General features: G+C 41.1%; 2 protein-coding genes across 4 annotated transcripts in view; both read right to left on the minus strand.

Annotated features, from left to right (window-relative positions):
* RAD51 (RAD51 recombinase) overlaps positions 1 to 6,920 on the minus strand; it is a 30,553-nt gene extending 23,633 nt beyond the window's left edge. The window contains exons 1-2 of one of the 3 annotated variants that reach the window (XM_059704898.1): positions 6,635 to 6,920; positions 1,171 to 1,273 (exon numbers count right to left, since the gene is read on the minus strand). In XM_059704898.1, coding sequence (XP_059560881.1) covers positions 1,171 to 1,257 — 87 coding nt within the window. In that variant the 5' untranslated portion in view covers positions 1,258 to 1,273; positions 6,635 to 6,920. Of the gene's footprint in view, positions 1 to 1,170; positions 1,294 to 4,518; positions 4,543 to 6,634 lie in introns of those variants that run through there. The other 2 variants (XM_059704899.1, XM_059704900.1) reach the window with 2 other exon arrangements.
* Positions 6,921 to 16,531: 9,611 nt separating this feature from the next.
* Positions 16,532 to 19,654, minus strand: part of KNL1 (kinetochore scaffold 1) — a 68,378-nt gene continuing 65,255 nt past the window's right edge. The window contains exons 23-26 of the mRNA XM_059704901.1: positions 19,346 to 19,455; positions 19,033 to 19,151; positions 18,008 to 18,130; positions 16,532 to 17,226 (exon numbers count right to left, since the gene is read on the minus strand). Of these exons, the coding sequence (XP_059560884.1) occupies positions 17,112 to 17,226; positions 18,008 to 18,130; positions 19,033 to 19,151; positions 19,346 to 19,455 (467 nt within the window). The 3' untranslated portion in view covers positions 16,532 to 17,111. The remainder of the gene's footprint in view (positions 17,227 to 18,007; positions 18,131 to 19,032; positions 19,152 to 19,345; positions 19,456 to 19,654) is intronic.

The raw sequence follows: 19,654 nt of genomic DNA on the forward strand, positions 1-19,654 counted from the left end.
TCAGGGCCAGGGAGGGATGCAGGAAGTTGGCCATCCAGGGAGGGACCACAGGAAGGCACCAGGGTGTGTCTGGCCCATCTAGCTCAGTCCCGATCAGCCGGACCCTAGCAGCAAGCTAACCTACTGGTTGGAGCACCTGCCCCTGATGGTCAGTGCACATCATAGTGAGCGGTTGAGCAGCCTTAGCATACCATTAGCATATTACCCTTTGACTGGTTGACCGGATGACCGAATACTTATCATATTAGGCTTTTATTATATAGGATAACTACAAGGCCTTCTCCTTGACCATGACAGCTGTCTTGCTAGTAACTTCAGCACATATCTGGGTCTTTCCTCTCTGCATCACCAGTCAGGCCATTGTAATTCCCTGGACAGTTGTTTAATACAACTATTGTTTAATACTTAGTATAAACAGCAGACTCTACCATGGGACACTAGGGCTTCTTCATTTCTGACAATCCAGCTCTGAGAAAGAAAAGTGACAAAGTAGGAGGAGAATTCTTGACAAGAGATCTGCTCTGACATGTTTTGCAACTATCTTAAGCCTTTCCACAGGATCCTTGACAACCTTTCTGAAAACTAATTTGGGTCTTGATCACAGGTATAAAGCAATCTCTATATATAAAAGCCTAAGTGACTGTTAGGACCAAATGACCTGAATGACCAGTCGCTATGATGCGCACTGACCACCAGGGGGCAGACACTCAACGCAGGAGCTGCCCCCTGGTAGTCAGTGCACTCCCACAGCCAACCTCCCCCGGCCAGCCAACCTACTGTGGTCCCTCCCCTCAGCTGGCAGGCCCTAGCTGGGACAGGGAACTGGGGGTGGGTAGCAGTTGATGTGACCCCTTTCCTGGGGCGGGGGGGGGGGGGGGCGGGCAAGGGCCAGCTGCCTCCTTGGGGCTGGTGGCCAACCTCCTGTGCCTCATCCCTCCCCCCTGCCAGCAGGCCCCAATCAGCCTGCCACCCACCCACTGTGGTGGCAGCAAAGCAGCAAGGGAAGGAGGGGGGGAGGAGGGGAACCACATAGTGGCCTAGGGACCCACCTGTGCACAAATTTCGAGCACTGGGGCTCTAGTGGTTTATATAAAGGCTGTGATTTTTCCCAATAGGTAGAAGAATCTAGACCAGCTTTAAAATTCCCAAATTAGCAACTAAGCACATTACCTCTAATCGTGAAATAGGTTGTGGGCCAAAGCTCTCTTCTTCCACTGAAGTATCTGCATTTGCTTCAAGCTGCATCTGCATAGCCATTACTCAGCGTTCAGTACTGAAAAATACAGATGGCCATCAGGGAGAACACTAGAAAAAGTACAGAGCTGCAAACTTATATTTGCAATAAATCTCTTAAGAATTACTTCCTAGGCCAGTGATGGTGAACCTGACATGTGTGTCAGAGGTGACACGCAAACTCATTTTTTTGGTTGATTTTTCTTTGTTAAATGGCATTTAAATATATAAAATAAATGTCAAAAATATAAATCTTTGTTTTACTATGGTGGCAAATATCAAAAAATTTCTGTATGTGTCATGGCACCAGAGTTAAGTTAGGGTTTTTCAAAATGCTGACACGCCGAGCTCAAAAGGTTCGCCATCACTGTCCTAGGCTTTTGGTGTAATCAATGACCTACTTATTTCAAGAAAAAGAACAAATCTCTCACCAGCTTTCCCTTCCACCTAGCTAGTTGTATCAGAAAAACTTTAGGAAGAGCCAGGACTATTCTGTTTCTTAAAAATGCAAAGCTTAACTAGATCAACTATGTCCCCATTCCCCTCCTTCATATTCCCTGAGGGTAGGACCAAAACTTTTTTGTTTGTGTATACCCCATGATACATTATAAATATTAGGTGTTTGGTAAATGAATGCAGACTTTCCAAGACTCTACTTCAAGGCCCACAACAAATATTTTTGTGGCCCAACGTAAGAAACATTTTAATAAAAATTTCGTAACTTAATTTTTGCAATATCCTGTTATGCATAATCCTATCTAATAAAAGACAAATAGGGTAATTAACCGTACCTCCGATAAGCTTCCCATTGGCTAATCAGAGCGATATGCAAATTAACTGCCAACCAAGATGGTGGCAGGCAGCCACGCAGCTGAAGCCAACATGAGGCTTGGTTGCCCTGGTGATGGAGGAAGCCAAGGTTCCCCGCCTGCCGCAGCCCGGCTCTGAGCCTGAAAGCAACAGCTCTGAAAGCAACTATGCTTCAATTACAGAAGCCAAACAAACCCCAGATACCTGCTTTTAGCAGCCGCGGCCTCAGAGGTGGAGCCGGACCTCAGAACTGGAGCTGCAATAGTGTTTCAATTATAGAAGCCAAACAAACCCCAGATACCTGCTTTCAGCAGCCGAGGCCTCAAGCTGGAGCCGGCTCTCAGCTCCAGTGACAGCCATAGAAGGTAAATAAATTCCAGAATAAAAAAAAAAAAGAAAAAAAGGAGAGGTTGGGAGCTTCAGTCACCCGCTAGCCTTAAAACGGCCCTCAGCCCCTCCACCCAGACTGGCCAGGAACCCCAGTGGGGACCCCCACCCTGAAGCGGGTGTGACCAGCTGCAAACAGCCATCAGCCCCTCATCCAGGCTGGCCAGGCACCCAAGCGGGACCCCCACCCTGATCTGGGACACCCTTCAGAGCAAACCAGCCGGCCCCCACCCGTGCACCAGGCCTCTATCCTATATAGTAAAAGGGTAATATGCAAACTGACCCCAACAGCAGAAAGACTAGGAATGGCTGGTCACTATGAGACACACTGACCACCAGGGGGCAGACGCTCAATGCAGGAGCTGCCCTCTGGTGGTCATGTCACTCTCACAGCGGGGAGCTCTGCTCAGTCACAAGCCAGGCTGATGGCTGCCAGTACAGTGGTGGTGGTGGGAGCCTCTCCTGCCTCCTCAGCAGCGCTAAGGATGTCTGACTGCAGTTTAGGCCTGCTCCCCGCTGGCAAGTGGACATCCCCGAGGGCTGCCGGGCTGCCAGAGGGATGTCTGATTGCTATCTTAGGCCCGATTCCCCCGGGGAGCAGGCCTAAGCCAGCAAGTGGTCATTCCCGGAGGGGTCCCTGACTGCGAGAGGGCACAGGCCGGGCTGAGAGACACCCCCCTCCCCCCCGCCACCAAGTGCACAAATTTTTGTGCACTGGGCCTCTAGTTATTAATAATGAACTACAACATTTGCTAATGACTGATTACTATAATCGTGTTGCATTCATTTCCCTTATGCACTTTATATGCAGGTGCACCATTTCTCTCCACTAATACTAGCAGCGAATATTTTAGCAGCCAATTGCCACATCATTAGTCTTGGACTGACTTGTTTGGTGTGCGCAACAGGAAATATTTCATTTTCGGAGTACAAGAAAAATAGGTTTACGTACATTACACTTCTTAATTTGTGCAGTTATTCCGTGTCTGGTAAGTTAATTTTCAGGAAAAAATATTAACTTTTATTAAAATGTTCCATTATTTTATGTTAATGATTACTCATTGATTTCAGCCCTTTGTATTCAGCATGTCTCTATAAAAATAAACTTACGTTTCTATGAAAATTGAAGCTTTTGTTTTTTTGCAGCCCACATAAGCTTAAACCTTGTTTACTTGGCCCGTGTTAGCCTTTGAGTTTGACATGCTTGCTCTACTTAAAATGGAAAGAAAAAAAATTTTTTTTTAAATGAAGGGTTAAATTGCTTCAGTTCCATTGTTCCCTTCCAGCAAGGAGTTGGAGGTGGTGGGATAGGACTGAAATAAATGTACAGAGTGACTGCCCATAGCCTCCATTCCTGATACAGTGGACTAATATGAGAAAAGTACTTCCCATCTTAGGCAAGGATCATAGCTTGTAGTTACACATTATGTTCCTAACAGAGTGTATGAAATTTAAGTTTAACATTTTAATCAATTCCATACTTCAGGGAATGTGCAATGAATAAATAACATGCAAGTACCCTGCTCAGTCTGAAATCTTCCAATTAAGCATAAGGGCTATACCTAAAGTGTGATTATTATGATAGAGTTAAGATTGCTCAGGTTGAAAAGAACTGAGAACAAAAATTTTTTAAAATTATCTTCAAGAGATTTTATTAGTAAAAGTGAACAAGTCTTAATGTCCACAACAATAAATGGCCTTAAATCAAACCAAAACAATCTGGACAATTTAATAATCAGGATAAATCTAATTCAAAAGATAACAGATATGAAATCTCCATTCTTAGAGACTTGACAGATGACCATTTGTTGTTTTTTTCTGATATTTTATTGATCTTCCACAGAGAGGAAGGGAGAAGGATAGAGAGTCAGAAACATCGATCAGCTGCCTCCTGCACACTCCCTACTGGGGATGTGCCTGAAACCAAGGTACGTGCCCTTGACCGGAATTGAACCTGGGACCCTTCAGTCCGCAGGCCAACGCTCTATCCGCTGAGCCAAACCATTCAGGGCGACCATTTGTTCTTGATTGGTTCAGGTGCGGGCTTCTTAGATGGCAGTTTTAGCATAATTCAAATATTGAAATTACCTAAATGCAATTTAAATCTCTTCCTTAATGATTTATGACAAAGATGGCACTGCAAGTAACCAGGAAAGGATGGTCTTTTCAATAAATAGTGCTGAGTTGGTTGGATGGCATCATAGAATAAGAAAACAACAGGAAAAAAATCTGTTTCCAATTTAGAGATTATAGATCTAAATGTAAGAGGTAAAACAAAGCTTTTAGAGTATAGGTGAATATCTTCATGACTTTGGGACAGAGAAGATTTCTTGAATGGTATACATAAAGCAATAAGCTAAAAGGAAAAGGTTGAAAAACTGGACTATATTCAAACTTAGAAGTTTTAAGTTTCATTAAAAGAGACCATTAAGCCCTGGCTGGTTTGGCTCAGTGGATAGAGCATCAGCCTGTGGACTGAAGGGTCCCGGGTTTGATTCCTGTCAAGGGCACATGCCTGGGTTTCGGGCCCGATCTCCAGTAGGGGATGTGCAGGTGGCAGCCGATCAATGATTCTCTCTCATTATTGATGCTTCTATCCCTCTCTCCTCCCTTCCTCTCTAAAATCAATAAAAATTTTTTTAAAAAATAACAAAATAAATAAAAGAGACCATTAAGAGAATGAAAAGTAAAACTACAGTGAGGGAAGAAATATTTACCACATATACAACTAAGGGTTGATAATTCAATTATATAATAAAGAACTCCTCCAAATCAGCATGAAAGGCAATTCAAAAGAAAAATAGGCAAGAAATTTGAATAAGCACTTCACACTAAAAGATATCAAAATGGCCAACTTATATAAACAAATGTTCAACCTCATTAATAGTGAGGAAAATTAAAATGAGATATTACTATATACCCACCAGAGTAGCTAAAATTAAAAATATTGACAATATCGTATTGGCAAGCATGTGGAACAACTAAACACTCACATACTGCAGTACTGGTTCTAGTATAAAAATGGAACAACTTTGGAAAACACACTAAATGTGAAAGCTGAAATAGACAAATGCTATGGCCCAGGTATTTCACTACTTTATATTATTAACAGGCTGAAAAGCATACACGTGTACACAAGAGGTACACAGGAATGCGCTCAGCAGTCTTTCTCATACAAGTTAAAAAACAGAAACAACCCAAATGGCCGCCATGGGTACAATAAGGAATATCATAGAGCAACAACAAAGAACTACTGCTATAAGCGAAGACATGCATGAACCAAAAGACAGAACACTGAGCCAAGTCAGACATGAAAATACATAGTATTACTTAAAGGAGTATTTGAGATCTTGCTTCCCGGCATATGTCGTCAGTTTGGCACAAATAAACTCATAAATTAATACACGCGCGCCTATATTTGCTTACATAAAATTCAGAAACAGGCAAAATTAGTCTGTGGTCTTAGAAATTAACAGTGGTTGCCTCTGGAGAGAAGAGGGGAGCGGATCAGACGAGGGGGCGCAGGGGCCTTCTGAGGTGCGGACAGCATTCATTTTTTGACCTGAGCGGTGCTTATGGTGATTATACAGGTACAGAGGGAGGGAGGGAGGGAGGGAGGGAGGGAGGGAAATATTGATTTGTTGTTCCACTCGCTTCTCGTAAGCGCCCAGGCCAGGATCAACCCATAACCTAGGTGTATCCGGACGCTCTAACTAACGGGACTATGCGGCCAGGGCCACACTTGGCTTTAGTTTAAAAAACAGCAGCTCACTACAGGTCATTCCCTAGGCATCACGCGGACGGCCTTCCGATTGGAAATGAAAGTATCTTTGTGGCAACTCGGGTAAGCAAAGCCTGGTGTCGTGGAAGGAGGACTGCCGAGAAATCCGGGAGCCCTGGCTCTAACCCGAAACAGCTGTGATTTTCAGTCTGTGGCTCTCGGCCTCCGCGCCCACGCCCACAAACGGGCGCTGGAAATGAGGGCCTCAGGAAGGCTCCCCCACACCCCCCGCTCCACAGACCCGCCCGCTTCTGTTTACGCCATAACGAGCTCCGAGAGTCTGCTGGGCCCGGGCATGTCCCCACCTCACACTCGGCGGAGGGCCCCAGAAGCCGGGTGGGGAGCTCGGCCCGGTCCCAGCCTGGCGGTCGCGGGGAAGAACCTGGCGGGGAAAGGGCGCCCGTCCGCGCCTGACACTCTCACCTGGGCTGCAGCTCTCCCCGCGGCGGCGGGATGCGCGCTCCGACCTCCGCCCGCTGGCCCGGCACGCGCCCGCCCCTGGACGGACTCCAGACGCCCTCGCTGGCGCCCCACTTCTCTCCTCCTTTGCTCCGACCTTCTGCACGCAACTCAAGCGAGTTTCAGCTCCCAACTACGCGCCTCGGCGGACGCCTTTGCTCCCCTCAGGCCTCAGCCCCAGCCCCAGTGCGCGCTCGGCCCAGGCAGTTTCGTAAATCCCGCCAAGCCCTCCCGGGCAGGGTCACGCCCGCGTCAACGTAACGTCTCCCCGCCCTCCTCGGGTCCGCCTTCTAGCCTGTCCCGCCACTGCTCGCGAGCAGGTGACAAGGCCAAGGAACTTGACCTCGCATGATACTATGTACTGCTCTCTTCCTTTTATCCCTTAAAACTAGCTCGAAATTTGGGAGTTGCCGCCTTCTCGTTATCAGATTGAGGACTACAACTCTCAAGAGGCAGTGGGGTCAGCTAGAGACTACATCTCCCAGTATGCACCGCCCGCGGGCTGGGCGGAAGTGTGTCCTCAGCCTCTCCCGGAAATAGCCTCGCCCCTGAAAGCTACCCATGATTAACTTAAGTATCTAAATATGAGCTGTTGGTGCTTTAGGTAGCTCTGGGACTCTCTGACTCAAATTCCTGGAGCTAGGCGCTTTCCAGATATCTGGAGGTGGTGGAGCTGAGGAAGCCAGAGTAGGTGGAGAAACCTGGAAATCAAGCGCGTGGAGGGGATAAAAAAAAAAGAAAAAGGTAACCGTGCTGAAGATTTGCAGGACTGCAGAGGAAGGAAGGAGGAATTGATTTTTAAGGTAAACCTTATGGTTTACTGGAAAGTTTAATCTGTTATTCCGACTTTAAAGTATGAATAGGGTTTTCCCGGCAAAGAAGCAGCGCTGGAAGACAAGCAAATAAGAGCATTATGGACGTAGAAATTTAACATGGTCAAGGAACAGTATTGTCTGATGAATGGAACGTGTTGTAGGAGGTTCTGAGACTGGAGAGTTACGTTTTAGTTCAGGCTATGAAGAAGCTTAAGACCATGTATGGTCTTCAGTCTTTATCTAGGTAATGGGGAAATCACTGAAAAGTATTTTAAGCAGACGAATCATATGGTTAGATCTGTTTCCCCACCAACATTACATTTATGAAGTGGTTTAAAGTTCATAAAGTTTTCATTTAATCCTCAAACCATTATCTTGTGGCACTGCAGGATAAATTTCAGGAGAGTCAAGAGAGCAAAAGCTGTTAGGAAGTTCTTGGAGTACTTCAGGCAAGAGATGAAGGCTTGAGTTAGAGCAATGACAACAGATTCAGGAAGCATTCTGAAGTACAACCAACCTAACTTAGTAATTTAATTATAGATAGTACCTGGGGATAATGAGCTGCCTTCCATACCAAAGACACCCACATTTACCTCCCATTGTTCACATATATTCCTTAGAGCATCAACAAATCCATAGCTCCCCCTCCCCCCCTTAACTGACTAAAGTCACATTTTTTTGACCTTTACTTAAATTTCTGTGGCTTTGTGGATGTTAAATGAGAGAAATCTCATCTGCAGAAAGATTAAGAAATTGAGAGATTGCCTTGGCCTGGTAGCATCACCTAATACCTCAAGGTTGAGAGTTCCATCCAAGGTCAGGACATACAAGAGTCAACCAATGAATGCATGAATGAGTGGAGCAACAAATAGATGTTTCTCTCTCTCTAAAACAATCAATTAAAAAAGGAACTGAGAGACTAAGCAAGTGGGAGAGAGTCTGAGACAGAAACAGTTTTGAATTCTAACTGCTTTCTAGATCTCTCTTCCAGTTTCTTATGAACCCAATAGCACTAACTGCTCTTCAGGTCTATAAGGCCCTACACTTCAATAAATCTACCTTTTTTCCTGCTTAAACCAATTTGAGTAGTTTTCTGTTCCCTTCCTCCAAGACAACCCACTAAGAACTTGAGAATAAGACAAACTAGATTTCTCACTAGTGGTTAATTTAGCAATTCATGAGTATATTTATATAAATGTATAATTGAAAAGATTTTGATATATCCTTAATTATAACCTAAGTGACCTACCTGAAATCTCAGGGAGGTAACCTCTGGTAAGACCAAAACTCAGTTAGCAGAAGCCTAAACTTTTGTCTGAAGAAAAATAATCTCATCAGCATAGTCAGCCAGGAAAATTTAAAGAGAGATCCGGAAAGGGAAACCCAGTGTCCAAGTGACCCTTTTGAGTAGTGCAAGGATGATTCCATATTAGGAAGTCTTTTATTAATATTAACAGATCAAAGAGACAAGATCATATAGTTAATTTCATCATTTTAAAACTCACTCAATAAAATTCAACATAAATGCCTGATTAAGGGAAAAAAACATAACTATATGTTTCCTAAACATGATCAAGAATAAATACAGACACTCCAGATAAGCTGCCATCATCTTCTTACTGGTGAAACATTAGAAACACTTTCATGAAAACCAAGAACAAAATAGTCTATTGTCATTATTATTGTTAAGGAAGTGCCGCTAAGTAATAAAAAATAACAAAAGATGTAAATATTGGAAAAGATTTACAGATATGATTATATACCTGGATAGTTTAAGGGACAAATAAGAGATTACATTAGTGTAACTAATTACAAATATATAAAATATAAAAAGATGAGAGCTTTACTAAGTGTTAACATTAACTAATTAGACAATGAGATAGAAAAAAAAAATCTCATCCACAGTAGCAACAAAAAACATAAATATCTAGGAATAAACTTTTAGAAATGCTCAGGACTTACATGGGAAAAATATCTAAAACTATGTTCCCAGAGGAGAAGGCTCAATATTATAAACTTGAAAATTCTTCAAAACCAGTAAATTCTCAATATAAATCCCAATAGGATTATTGAGATAATAATCCTATTATTATAGGATTGCCTGCCCAACAGTCATTGCCCTTCTTTATAACTAAGAACCTCATGTGTAGAAAGATGTCAGTAGTAAGCTTTTGGATAACTTTGCTTTCATCTGTATTCTTTTTTGTCTTGTTTGAATTTTTGGTATAAATCTGTTTTGACTTTGTGATAATTTTAAAATTGTAACAAAAAATATAAAATCCCTTGAAATAAACTTAACAAGAAAAGTGCACATCATATATGAAGGAAACTTTTAAGATATTAAAGAAGGACACAGCCGAACCGGTTTGGCTCAGTGGATAGAGCGTCGGCCTGCGGACTGAAGGGTCCCAGGTTCGATTCAGGTCAGGGGCATGTACCTTGGTTGCGGGCACATCCCCCGTGGGGGGCGTGCAGGAGGCAGCTGATCGATTTCTCTCATTGATGTTTCTGACTATCCCTCTCCCTTCTTCTCTGTAAAAAATCAATAAAATATATTTAAAAAAAAAAAAAAAGGACACAAAACAAATAAAACATACTATGTATTATATTGGAAGACTCAACATATTAAAGATATCAGTTACTCATGAGTTGATCTTTAAATTTAATGTAACAATCTCAGTAAAAATGCCAAAAAGATTTTTTTGGGAACTGAACAAGCTAGTCCTCACTTTTAATGTGGTAAAATAAAAAGCAAGAAGAGCCCAGCCAACATGGCTCAGACATAGCTCAGTGGTTGAGCATCAACCTATGAACTAGGAGGTCAAGATTGCACCGTAGGATTCCTGGTCAGAGCACACGCTAAGGCTGCGGACTCAATCCCCAGTGTGGGGAATGCAGGAAGCAGCCAATCAATGATTCTCACCATTGATGTTTCTATCTATCTCTCCCTTTCTCTCTGAAATTAATAAAAGTTTATTTTTTAAAAAGGCAAGAAGATCCAGGAAAACCCTGAAATAAAAGAGTCTGCATTGACCAGATAGTGAGATATTATAAAACTACAGTAATTAAAAAGTATTTGCACAAAAAAGTTAGGTCAATGGAATAGACTATTTATCCCAGTGTCTTAATTTCCTATTGCTGCTATAACAAATTACCATAAATTTAGTAACTTAAAACAACAAAAATGTATTATCTTATAGTTCTGGAGGTCAGAATTCCTAAATAGGTTTCACTAGGCTAAAATCAAGGTTTTGACAGAATTGTGTTTCTTCTGGAGGTTCTACGAAAGACTCTGCCTTGCCAGTTTCTACAGGCATCTACATTCTTTGAGTCAAGACCCCTTTTTTCTTCAAAGCCAACAATCACTGATCTCTGCTTCTATCATCGCATCTTCTCTAACATCCTTACAAGGATCCTGTGATTACATTGGGCCCAGCCAGCCAATCCAGGATAGTCTCCCTATGTCTGATTAAAAAAAAACAAAACACAATAAAAACTCTTCCTTTTGGAAAAATTTCAAAGGATTGGGGAACATCAGTGAAAGAATTTGGTATAGTCTAGGACAGAAATAAATTAAATTTGGCCTAAAAAACAGCTGCAGTAGTGGTTCATCAGGCTTCCCTACAGCCTGAATGAAATCTCAGAATTATACTATCTCTAGTTACTTAGCGACCAAGCAAACCAATTTTTTATTTTGAAAAAAAATAAAGACTTCAGAAATGTTGAAAGAATGGTGCAATTAAACACCCATGTACCAATTACCTAGATTCATCAATTGTTAACATTTTGCTTATTTACTTTCTCCCATTTTCTCTCTTTCATACACACATATTCAGTTGTAGACATTATATCCTAACAAGGACATTCTCCCATAGAACGATAATACTATTATCACACCCAGGAATTAAACACTAACACAGTGGTTCTCAACCTTGGCTGCACATTAGAATCACCTGGGAATCTTTTTTAAAATCCTGATTTCTGGGCCTCATCCTCCGGAAATTCTGTTTCTTTGTTACTAATGTTGTGGCCCCACCCCATAACAAAGAAACAGAATTTCCGGAGGATGAGGCCCAGAAATCAGGATTTTAAAAAGATTCCCAGGTGATTCTAATGTGCAGCCAAGGTTGAGAACCACTGCACTAACACAAGAATATAATCTATCCTATTGTATTGAATAGTACATAGACCAATTTTATTTTTTATTTTCACTTGAAGAGTTACATTTTGTATAAAAGTTTACAAATAATGGTTTTCATTTTGATTTTTTTTTAGTATAAAAAATATTGCCTTGATGGCATATTATGATGTAATGCTAATGGCTTATAGGATAGTTAAATGTCAGTATTGAAACCTAATTCTTAGAGCCGTCTTGTAGATATGAAGGAATGTTTGCCAAGCATGTATTTTGTTGCATTGTACACTGCAACTAATAAGCCAAGGAATCGACATATATATTAGGTGCGTGTACTGTTTCTAAAACCACAAACTAAGAATGATAAATTATCAATATAGTTTAGTATTTGCTAATTTTACTACTCTTTTGTTATGTATATGTAGGGAAGTCATAGGGATTATAAATTCAATTTGAGTAAAGTTTAAAACCATATATCCTAATAAAGAGGGAATATGCAAATTGACCATCTCACCATAACAAGATGGCAGGGCCAGCTGCTCTGCCCACCTGCCACTGCAGATCCCGCGGCCCCGCAGGGGGCAGGAGGCCCAGTGGACCCGGGGCGAAGAGGCCAAGCCGCCCGAGGTCCTGGGCAAAGAAGCCACTCTGCCGTCCAGCCTGTGCTATGGACCTGTTCAGGCGCGTGGTGCAGAGTTCGGGGCCTCTAGCCTGCAGTCCTCCAGCCTGGGTCTGAATTGCTTTTCCCTTAAGCAACTTTTTCCACGCGTGTGTGTACAAGTTCAGGGTTTTGTTTTGGTTTGTTTTTTCCCCAGAGATTGAAGGAATCACCAGTGTTATCTTTCATGTTTTTGATCATCCTCTGTGCTTCTGATTTTTCGGTTGATAGTTTCCCAGGTCACAGGAAGTCTCCCTCTCCCCAGAATTAGGAGCACCAGCCCAGGTCCACCTATCAGCCCGGTCCTGACTGCAGGGGTGAGTTCCTGCAGGCTGGAGTTTGATCCCCAAGCATTAGCAGGAGACCAGTGCCTTTGTTATTGCCGTGTGTCCAGGTTTTAATTGGACAAATGCCCGGTGGTCCCGGCAGCCAGCTTAGCAAAATCTTGCAGGAGGAGAATTCTGTCTGGGTTTCCCCAAATTCCCTCAGCCCCTACTCACCCCTCTGTAAAGGCACAGAACAAGTGAGGCCCCTTAAATAAAAATCAGAGTTCTCCAGCAATGGTGGGCCTCTCTCATCACAGTCATTTGGACTGGATGGCATTTGAGTATTTATCTAGGCACCATGACAGAGAAACACAACCTCAAGTCATGATCTCTGCCTAAATAATTCACAATCTTATTAGAGCAAGTGGATGATAAAAAGCACAATAATGACATCAGAATGTAAGGCAACAATACAGAGAAGAACAGAGGCAATTGCTAGAGTGATTTTCCAACAATTAGTACAAAGAGTATGTCCTGTGAATTAAATTTAAAAAAATGTGTGGAAGTAGCTGCTTCATGAGTATGACATCCCTTCCTATTTTAAAGGAAGCTGAGTTCCATGTGAACTGTGTACTATGCTATGATATTTGAGGTACAGAACAGGGAGGCCCTAAGTGTACTATGCTTTGATATTTGAGACATTCTTTATTGTTCAATGTGATTTATTTCTGTACGCCTCAGTTTTGTAATAGTTGAATTACTAGAATATTACATCTTGCTATAAAATATTACTAGAAGATCAAATGATCAGTTGACATTTATTGTTATTTTCTATAAATGAACACAATCTCTGGTATGCTAAAGTGATAGGTATTATAGAAATATTCAGATAGGGAGACCTACAGGCTTGATTACAAGTGAGGTTTACTATCACAACCAAAATTTATTGCTTAAAAAAAAGCAGGGAGCCAACTAGAAACTGAACCAAATATAAGCCCTTGAAGGGCAAATGTAAATTGGATAAGCTTCGCTATTACAAGAGCAAGAAGAAAAACTTCAGATGCAAGAATGAGAAGCACATTGCATCCACTCTAAGTTGCTGCTAAAGAAAAAGAATGGTATACTATGAAAATACTTAATACAGATTGTAAAGAGATTTGTTCAAAGAGGATTTCCTAGAGTAGGTGGTATTTCAGTTAATTTTTTTAAATGTGAAGAGGTTAGCTAGATAAGAAAGAGGTGTAGGGGTCCCGGACTGCAGAGGGTGCAGGCTAGGCTGAGGGACCCCACCCCCACCCCTGTGCATGAATTTCGTTCACCGGGCCTCTAGTTTTATGATAAAGGGCCTTTAAATTAAGATGGCCAAAGCACTGATAGTATATATTTGCTATAAAGATAATTCTAAGAGTTTTATTTTTCTGATATTGAAAGTTACCTAATAAAGACTTGTTTCCATTAATGTGAAAAAAAATAGAATATAATCTAATATATAGTTTATATTCAAATTTCCAAGTATCCCTGAAATATCCTTTACAGGTTGTTTTCTCTTTTTCTCTTATAAAATACTAGAGGCCCGGTACACGAAACTCATGCATGGAGGGGGGGTCCCCTCAGCCCAGCCTACACCTCTCTAATCCAGGACCTCTTGGGGGATGTCTGACTGCTGGTTTAGGCCCGATCGGTTTCGTACATCCCTCTCACAATCCTGGACCGCTGGCTCCTAATCGCTCACCTGCCTGCCTGCCTGGTCGCCCCTAACTGCCCCCCCTCCCCGGATCACCCCTCACGGCCTCTGCATGCTGGCCTGATTGCCCCTAACTGCCCCCCTCCTGCCGGCCTGGTTGCCCCCAACTGCCCCCCCTGCTGTCCTGGTTACTCACAACTTCCCCCCTTGCTGGCCTGGTTGCCTCCAACTGCCCCCCCCTTGCCGACCTGGTCACCCCATGCAGCCTGCTGTTCAGTTGTTTGGTCATCCCTCACTAACCCCCCTGCCGGCCTGGTCAATACACGCAGCCTGCTTGTTCAGTCATTTGGTTGTCCCTCACTAACCCCCTTGCTGGCCTGGTTGTAGGCAGCCATCTTAACACCCTGGTTGAGGGTATTAGAGTCAATTTGCATATTGCCTCTTTATTAAATAGGGTATTTTTGTGGATTTCAGAGAGAAAGGGAGAGGGAGAGAGAGAGACAGAAACATCAATGATGAGAGAGAATCATTGATCTGCTGCCTCCTGCATGCCCCCTACTGGGGATCGAGACCGCAAACTGGGCATATGCCCTTGACCAGAATTGAACGTGGGACCAACTAGGGCTATATGTTGTTTTCTTAATACAGAATTCAATCAAGGATTAAGCATTGTTTTTTTTGTCTCTTTAGTCTCCTGTAATCTAGGAGAATTCCCCTGTCTTTTTGTTTTGCTTTTATTTCATGACAATGACATTTTTGAAGAGTCCAAGCCAGGTTTCTAGAAAATGTCCCACAATCTAGATTTAGTTACTTACTTCCTCATGATTAGATTGAGGTTAAACATTTTTAAAAATAAGAATACTAGCCCTAGCCAGTTTTGCTCAGTGGCTAGAGCATCAGCCTGTGGACTGAAGAGTCCCAGGTTCGATTCCAGTCAAGGGCACATGCCCCAGTTGTGGGCTTGATCCCCAGTAGGGGTGTGTGCAGGCGATCAATGATTCTCTCTTATCATTGATGTTTCTAACTCTCTCCCTCTCTCTTCCTCTCTGAAATCAATCCTATACAATAAAAGGGTAATATGCAAATTGACCCTAACAGCAGAATGACTGGGAATGACTGGTCACTATAACACACACTGACCACCAGGGGCAGACGCTCAATGCAGGAGCTGCCCCCTGGTGATCAGTGTGCTCCCACAGGGGTAGCTCTGCTCAGCCACAAGCCAGGCTGACAGCTGCCAGTGCTAAGGATGTCCGACTGCAGCTTAGGCCTGCTCCCTGCTGGCAAGTGGACATCCCCTGAGGGCTCCCGGGCTGTCAGAGGGATGTCTGACTGCCAGCTTAGAACCGATCCCCCGGGGTGCGGGCCTAAGCCAGCAGGTGGATATCCCCCGAGGGGTCCCAGACTGCGAGAGGGCCAGGCCGGGCTGAGGGACCCCTCCCCACCCCCCGCCCAGTGCACAAATTTTTGTGCACCAAGCTTCTAGTAAAAATATATTAAAAGAAAAATAATACTAGTCCTGGCTGGGTAGCTCAATTGGTGAGAGCATTGTTCTGATACACCTAGAGGGAGTTTTCTTTGTCATAGCTTCAGAGGCCTTTTGGATAGATGGTAAAAACACTCTTTAATTCATAAGGAGATGCTGCTTAAAAAATATTTCATATAATAAACTTATTTTAATAGTGCAAAAAATAATCTGCTTCCAATCAGTAAAGGAAAACCTCCAAAAATTTTAAAAATAGGCAATATTTTGAAAAATAAAATAAAAATCAATAACTAAGTAAATATTACAATTATGTACTCCAGACACAAGAAAGCAGAAATCATCATTACAAGCCAAATCATTTTGGAACTGATAATTCCAGGTTACCAAAATGCATAAAATAAAACTTCTACTTTTAGGCTTACAGAAAAGAAATAAAACAACTCCAGTAAGAAAAGTAATTTAAGTTACCTGGGAAACAGAGCATATTGATAACTTTAAAAGTTTTTCAAGGAGGTCTGGAAATTGTGAACATCTACATCTTGGTTTGTATGGCAAATGAGTTGTGTTGACTTTTAAAGCTTAAAAGACCATGTAATCTTTTGACTAATAACTCAGAAGTTCAAAGCAAACCAAGAGAGAAACACAGGACTTTAACCTAATCTTCAAATATAAAGTAAAATTTTAAGATGAATTAGTTTAAAAATGCTAATATATTTTAGTTTAGAATTAAATATAAACAAAAATGGTCATGATTAGGATTTGACTAATGTTTGGGTAAGAGTCTTTTCTATTTGTATATATCACAGATAATACGCAATCAATTTAAATGGATATTTTTATTTTTTCATATTAAGAAAGGTATAGATTCAAAAACCAATACTTATACTAAATTCATTACTACTGCCAGAATTTGACAAAACTGCTGTTTTGGGTGTTATATTATTTAAAGTGTAATTATTTAATAAAAGGAGTTGAGAATATCGCTGTAAGGCAACCTTCAGAAAGACAGAAAGTGCCTTATGGTATCTCTCTAAACATCACTGGGTATTTCTATATATCTCCTTACTATATCACAAACACAAAATCAATATTAATATATTTACATATATATACTGGGCCAAAATCAATGATCTTTCCCTACAAAATTATACTTTCTACCACTTAAACTTTTAGTAGAAAAATAAGCAAGTTGATAGCAGTCTATTTGAGGCCTTTCATTATTCCTGACTGTAGAGCTTTAAAAATTAACCCTACCAATTAACTAGAAAATCATCAGAAGGAATTTTACTAGGCTTCTTTCTAGGACCTGAAGATGAAGATTAAACAGCAATGGAGACTCCAACATAAATCATTATTAAGTGTACTGTGCTTGGTTGTTACAGCTGTGGCCCAAGGGTCTACTGGTGGAAATTGCAGTCCCGAAGCAGATCTTGGTAAATTTGCTTGACTACATTCTTTAGGTAGTTATCCTCCAGTGGCACTTTAGATAGAAGGGCAGAAATTTCATCATGGCTGGAAAGAACAAAAGGTTAATTAATTTTTCTGGAAACTTACACTTATCTCCATTTCAGTGGAACTCGTTTTGTTTTGTTTTGTTTTGTTTTTTGTTTTGTTTTGTATAGTCTCTGAGTCTCCCAGGAAGCACAAATAGGCATTTCTGGAAGTAATTAAACTATTCAGTTTGAAATGAGAGTCTGAAAACAAAGCCCAAGAACCAATTTTACATGCAATTATGAGTTATCTTGGCCTAGCTGCTTTCTCAGGCTATAAAAATCTAAACTGTTGGGACTGTTGGTATTTGCTGATGGATTTTAGGTGCGCACATTCTAAATTCTGCCATTTTACAATCTGTCAGCAGTGTGTCTAAAAAGTCACACAATATATAGTAGGAATTAAATATTTTTAGGTCTTGTTCTATAGGCTAATTGAGAAAAGCATTATGACTGCACAGCTTTTTAAATGATTATTCTGTTTTAAGAGCATAAAAGGTGTTCATATATGACCTGGGCTACCCTTATGCAGAATTTTTTCCTTAATTCCTATTTTAGGTAAGAGGATTAAAAAAGTGGATCCAGTATGAAAAAACAGACCAGTGGTCTCCAGCAGCCTCTGGACATAACAGTGAATGTCACTGATCTTAAAAGAACAAAGTCCTCAAAATGAAGTCAGAGATAAGTAACATTTGACTCTCATTATGGTCTGTCATTTGCTGACCACTTTGAAGGATCTTTCAAATAATATAACAGAGGTAAAACAGTAATTGGAAGTGCTATCCTGCTGGCCCTTCACTCACCTGATGTTTCCAAGGTGATTTTTAATGGAGAAAGGTAATAGGATAGATGGATAATGTGCTGAGAGAGACAACATTATCTCAAACTTTGCAAATGCTGCAGAGCTGGAAAATAAAAGCCTCAATCTGTAAAAGACAAAATCCTCAATTAAAATACAAAACAAAACTAGAATAAAACACAAATATACTTTCCTTTTACAATGGCATGTGAAACTTAGGTGTACATTATTTTTCCTTTTTTAAAAATATGTTTTTATAGATCTTGAGAGAGAGGAAGGGAGAGGGAGAAAGAAACATCAATATGAGAGCAGCTACCTCCTGCGTGCCCCCCTAGTGGGGATCAAGACCACAACCTGGGCATGTGCCTTGACCAGGAATCGAACAGGTGACCTCTAGGTACATGGGACGATGCTTAACCAAGTGAGACACACTAGCAGGGCAGGTGTACATTATTTTTTGTCCTTATCAGATAGACAGAAGGTATAACATCTGGAACAAGATATTATTATGGTTGGCTTTTCATTACTAGTTATGAAACTCAAAATATTTTTAAAAGTTTTCTACTATTTACTTTTATGATTGAACTGTGCCCTCCCCCCAATTCATATGTTGAAGCCTTAACCCCAGTGCACCTCAGCATATGGCCTTATTTAGAAATAAGGTCATTGCAGTTAAGATGAGGTCTACTGAAGTGTGGAGAGTTCCTAATCCGAAATTACTGGTGTCCTTATAAACGGGACATTTGAACACAAACGTACACACAGGAAGAACATCATGTGAAGATGAACACAGATGGTGGGGTTACATATTTACAAGCCAAGGAATGCCAAATATTGCCAGCAAATCACCAGAAGTTAGGAGAGAGGCATAAAACAGATTCTCTTTCACAGCCCTCAAAAGGAACCAACCATGCTGACCCCTTGCTCTCAGACTTCCAGCCTCCAGAACTGTGAGATAATAAATTTCTGTTGTTTAAGCTACCCAGTTTGTAGTACACTTGTATGGCAGCCCTAGAGAACTATACTTACTCAGTATTATTTACATCTATATTCATTAGGTTATAATTTGGTCCCCATCTCTTTAAAAACTCAATTTCCTCTCCAAGGAGTCTGCAATGGCTTACTACCAGTGAGATTTCTTGAAGCATCTAGGAAAAACAAAAGAAAAAAAAATTATAAAAACATTTCAGTGTTTAGTGGCTCTTTAATAAAGAATCCCCCAAAGTTAAATGATTTAATATATTTATCATTTCATGATACACTATTACACAAATAAAATTTTAGTTTTGCTTTTTGGGACAGATGACATAATTTGCCTTTATATACTTCAATTAGAATTTACCTTGGATACCTGATGCTGTGTTGTACATTTCTTCTTCCAGGATTCCTGTTCCTCAATATACTGAAAAATAAGCTTATGAACTAAAAGGGAGGAAGGAGGAGCTTTATCTTCTGAGGAAGAAAGAAAATAAACCAAAAGCAGGGTATTAATTATTCAAATATTTTATATAAATATATAAGCTAGAAAAAAGAAAATATATAAACTAGAAATAGTATACAAACTAAAAATACCTTCAAACTACTAGGTGTCTAAGTATCTTTATTTTCAAACACATGAATCAGAATATATAATTTACATAAGACATTCTTA

This window comes from Myotis daubentonii, chromosome 1 (genome assembly GCF_963259705.1).
Source record: "Myotis daubentonii chromosome 1, mMyoDau2.1, whole genome shotgun sequence".
In the NCBI taxonomy this organism is placed as follows: Eukaryota; Metazoa; Chordata; class Mammalia; order Chiroptera; family Vespertilionidae; genus Myotis; species Myotis daubentonii.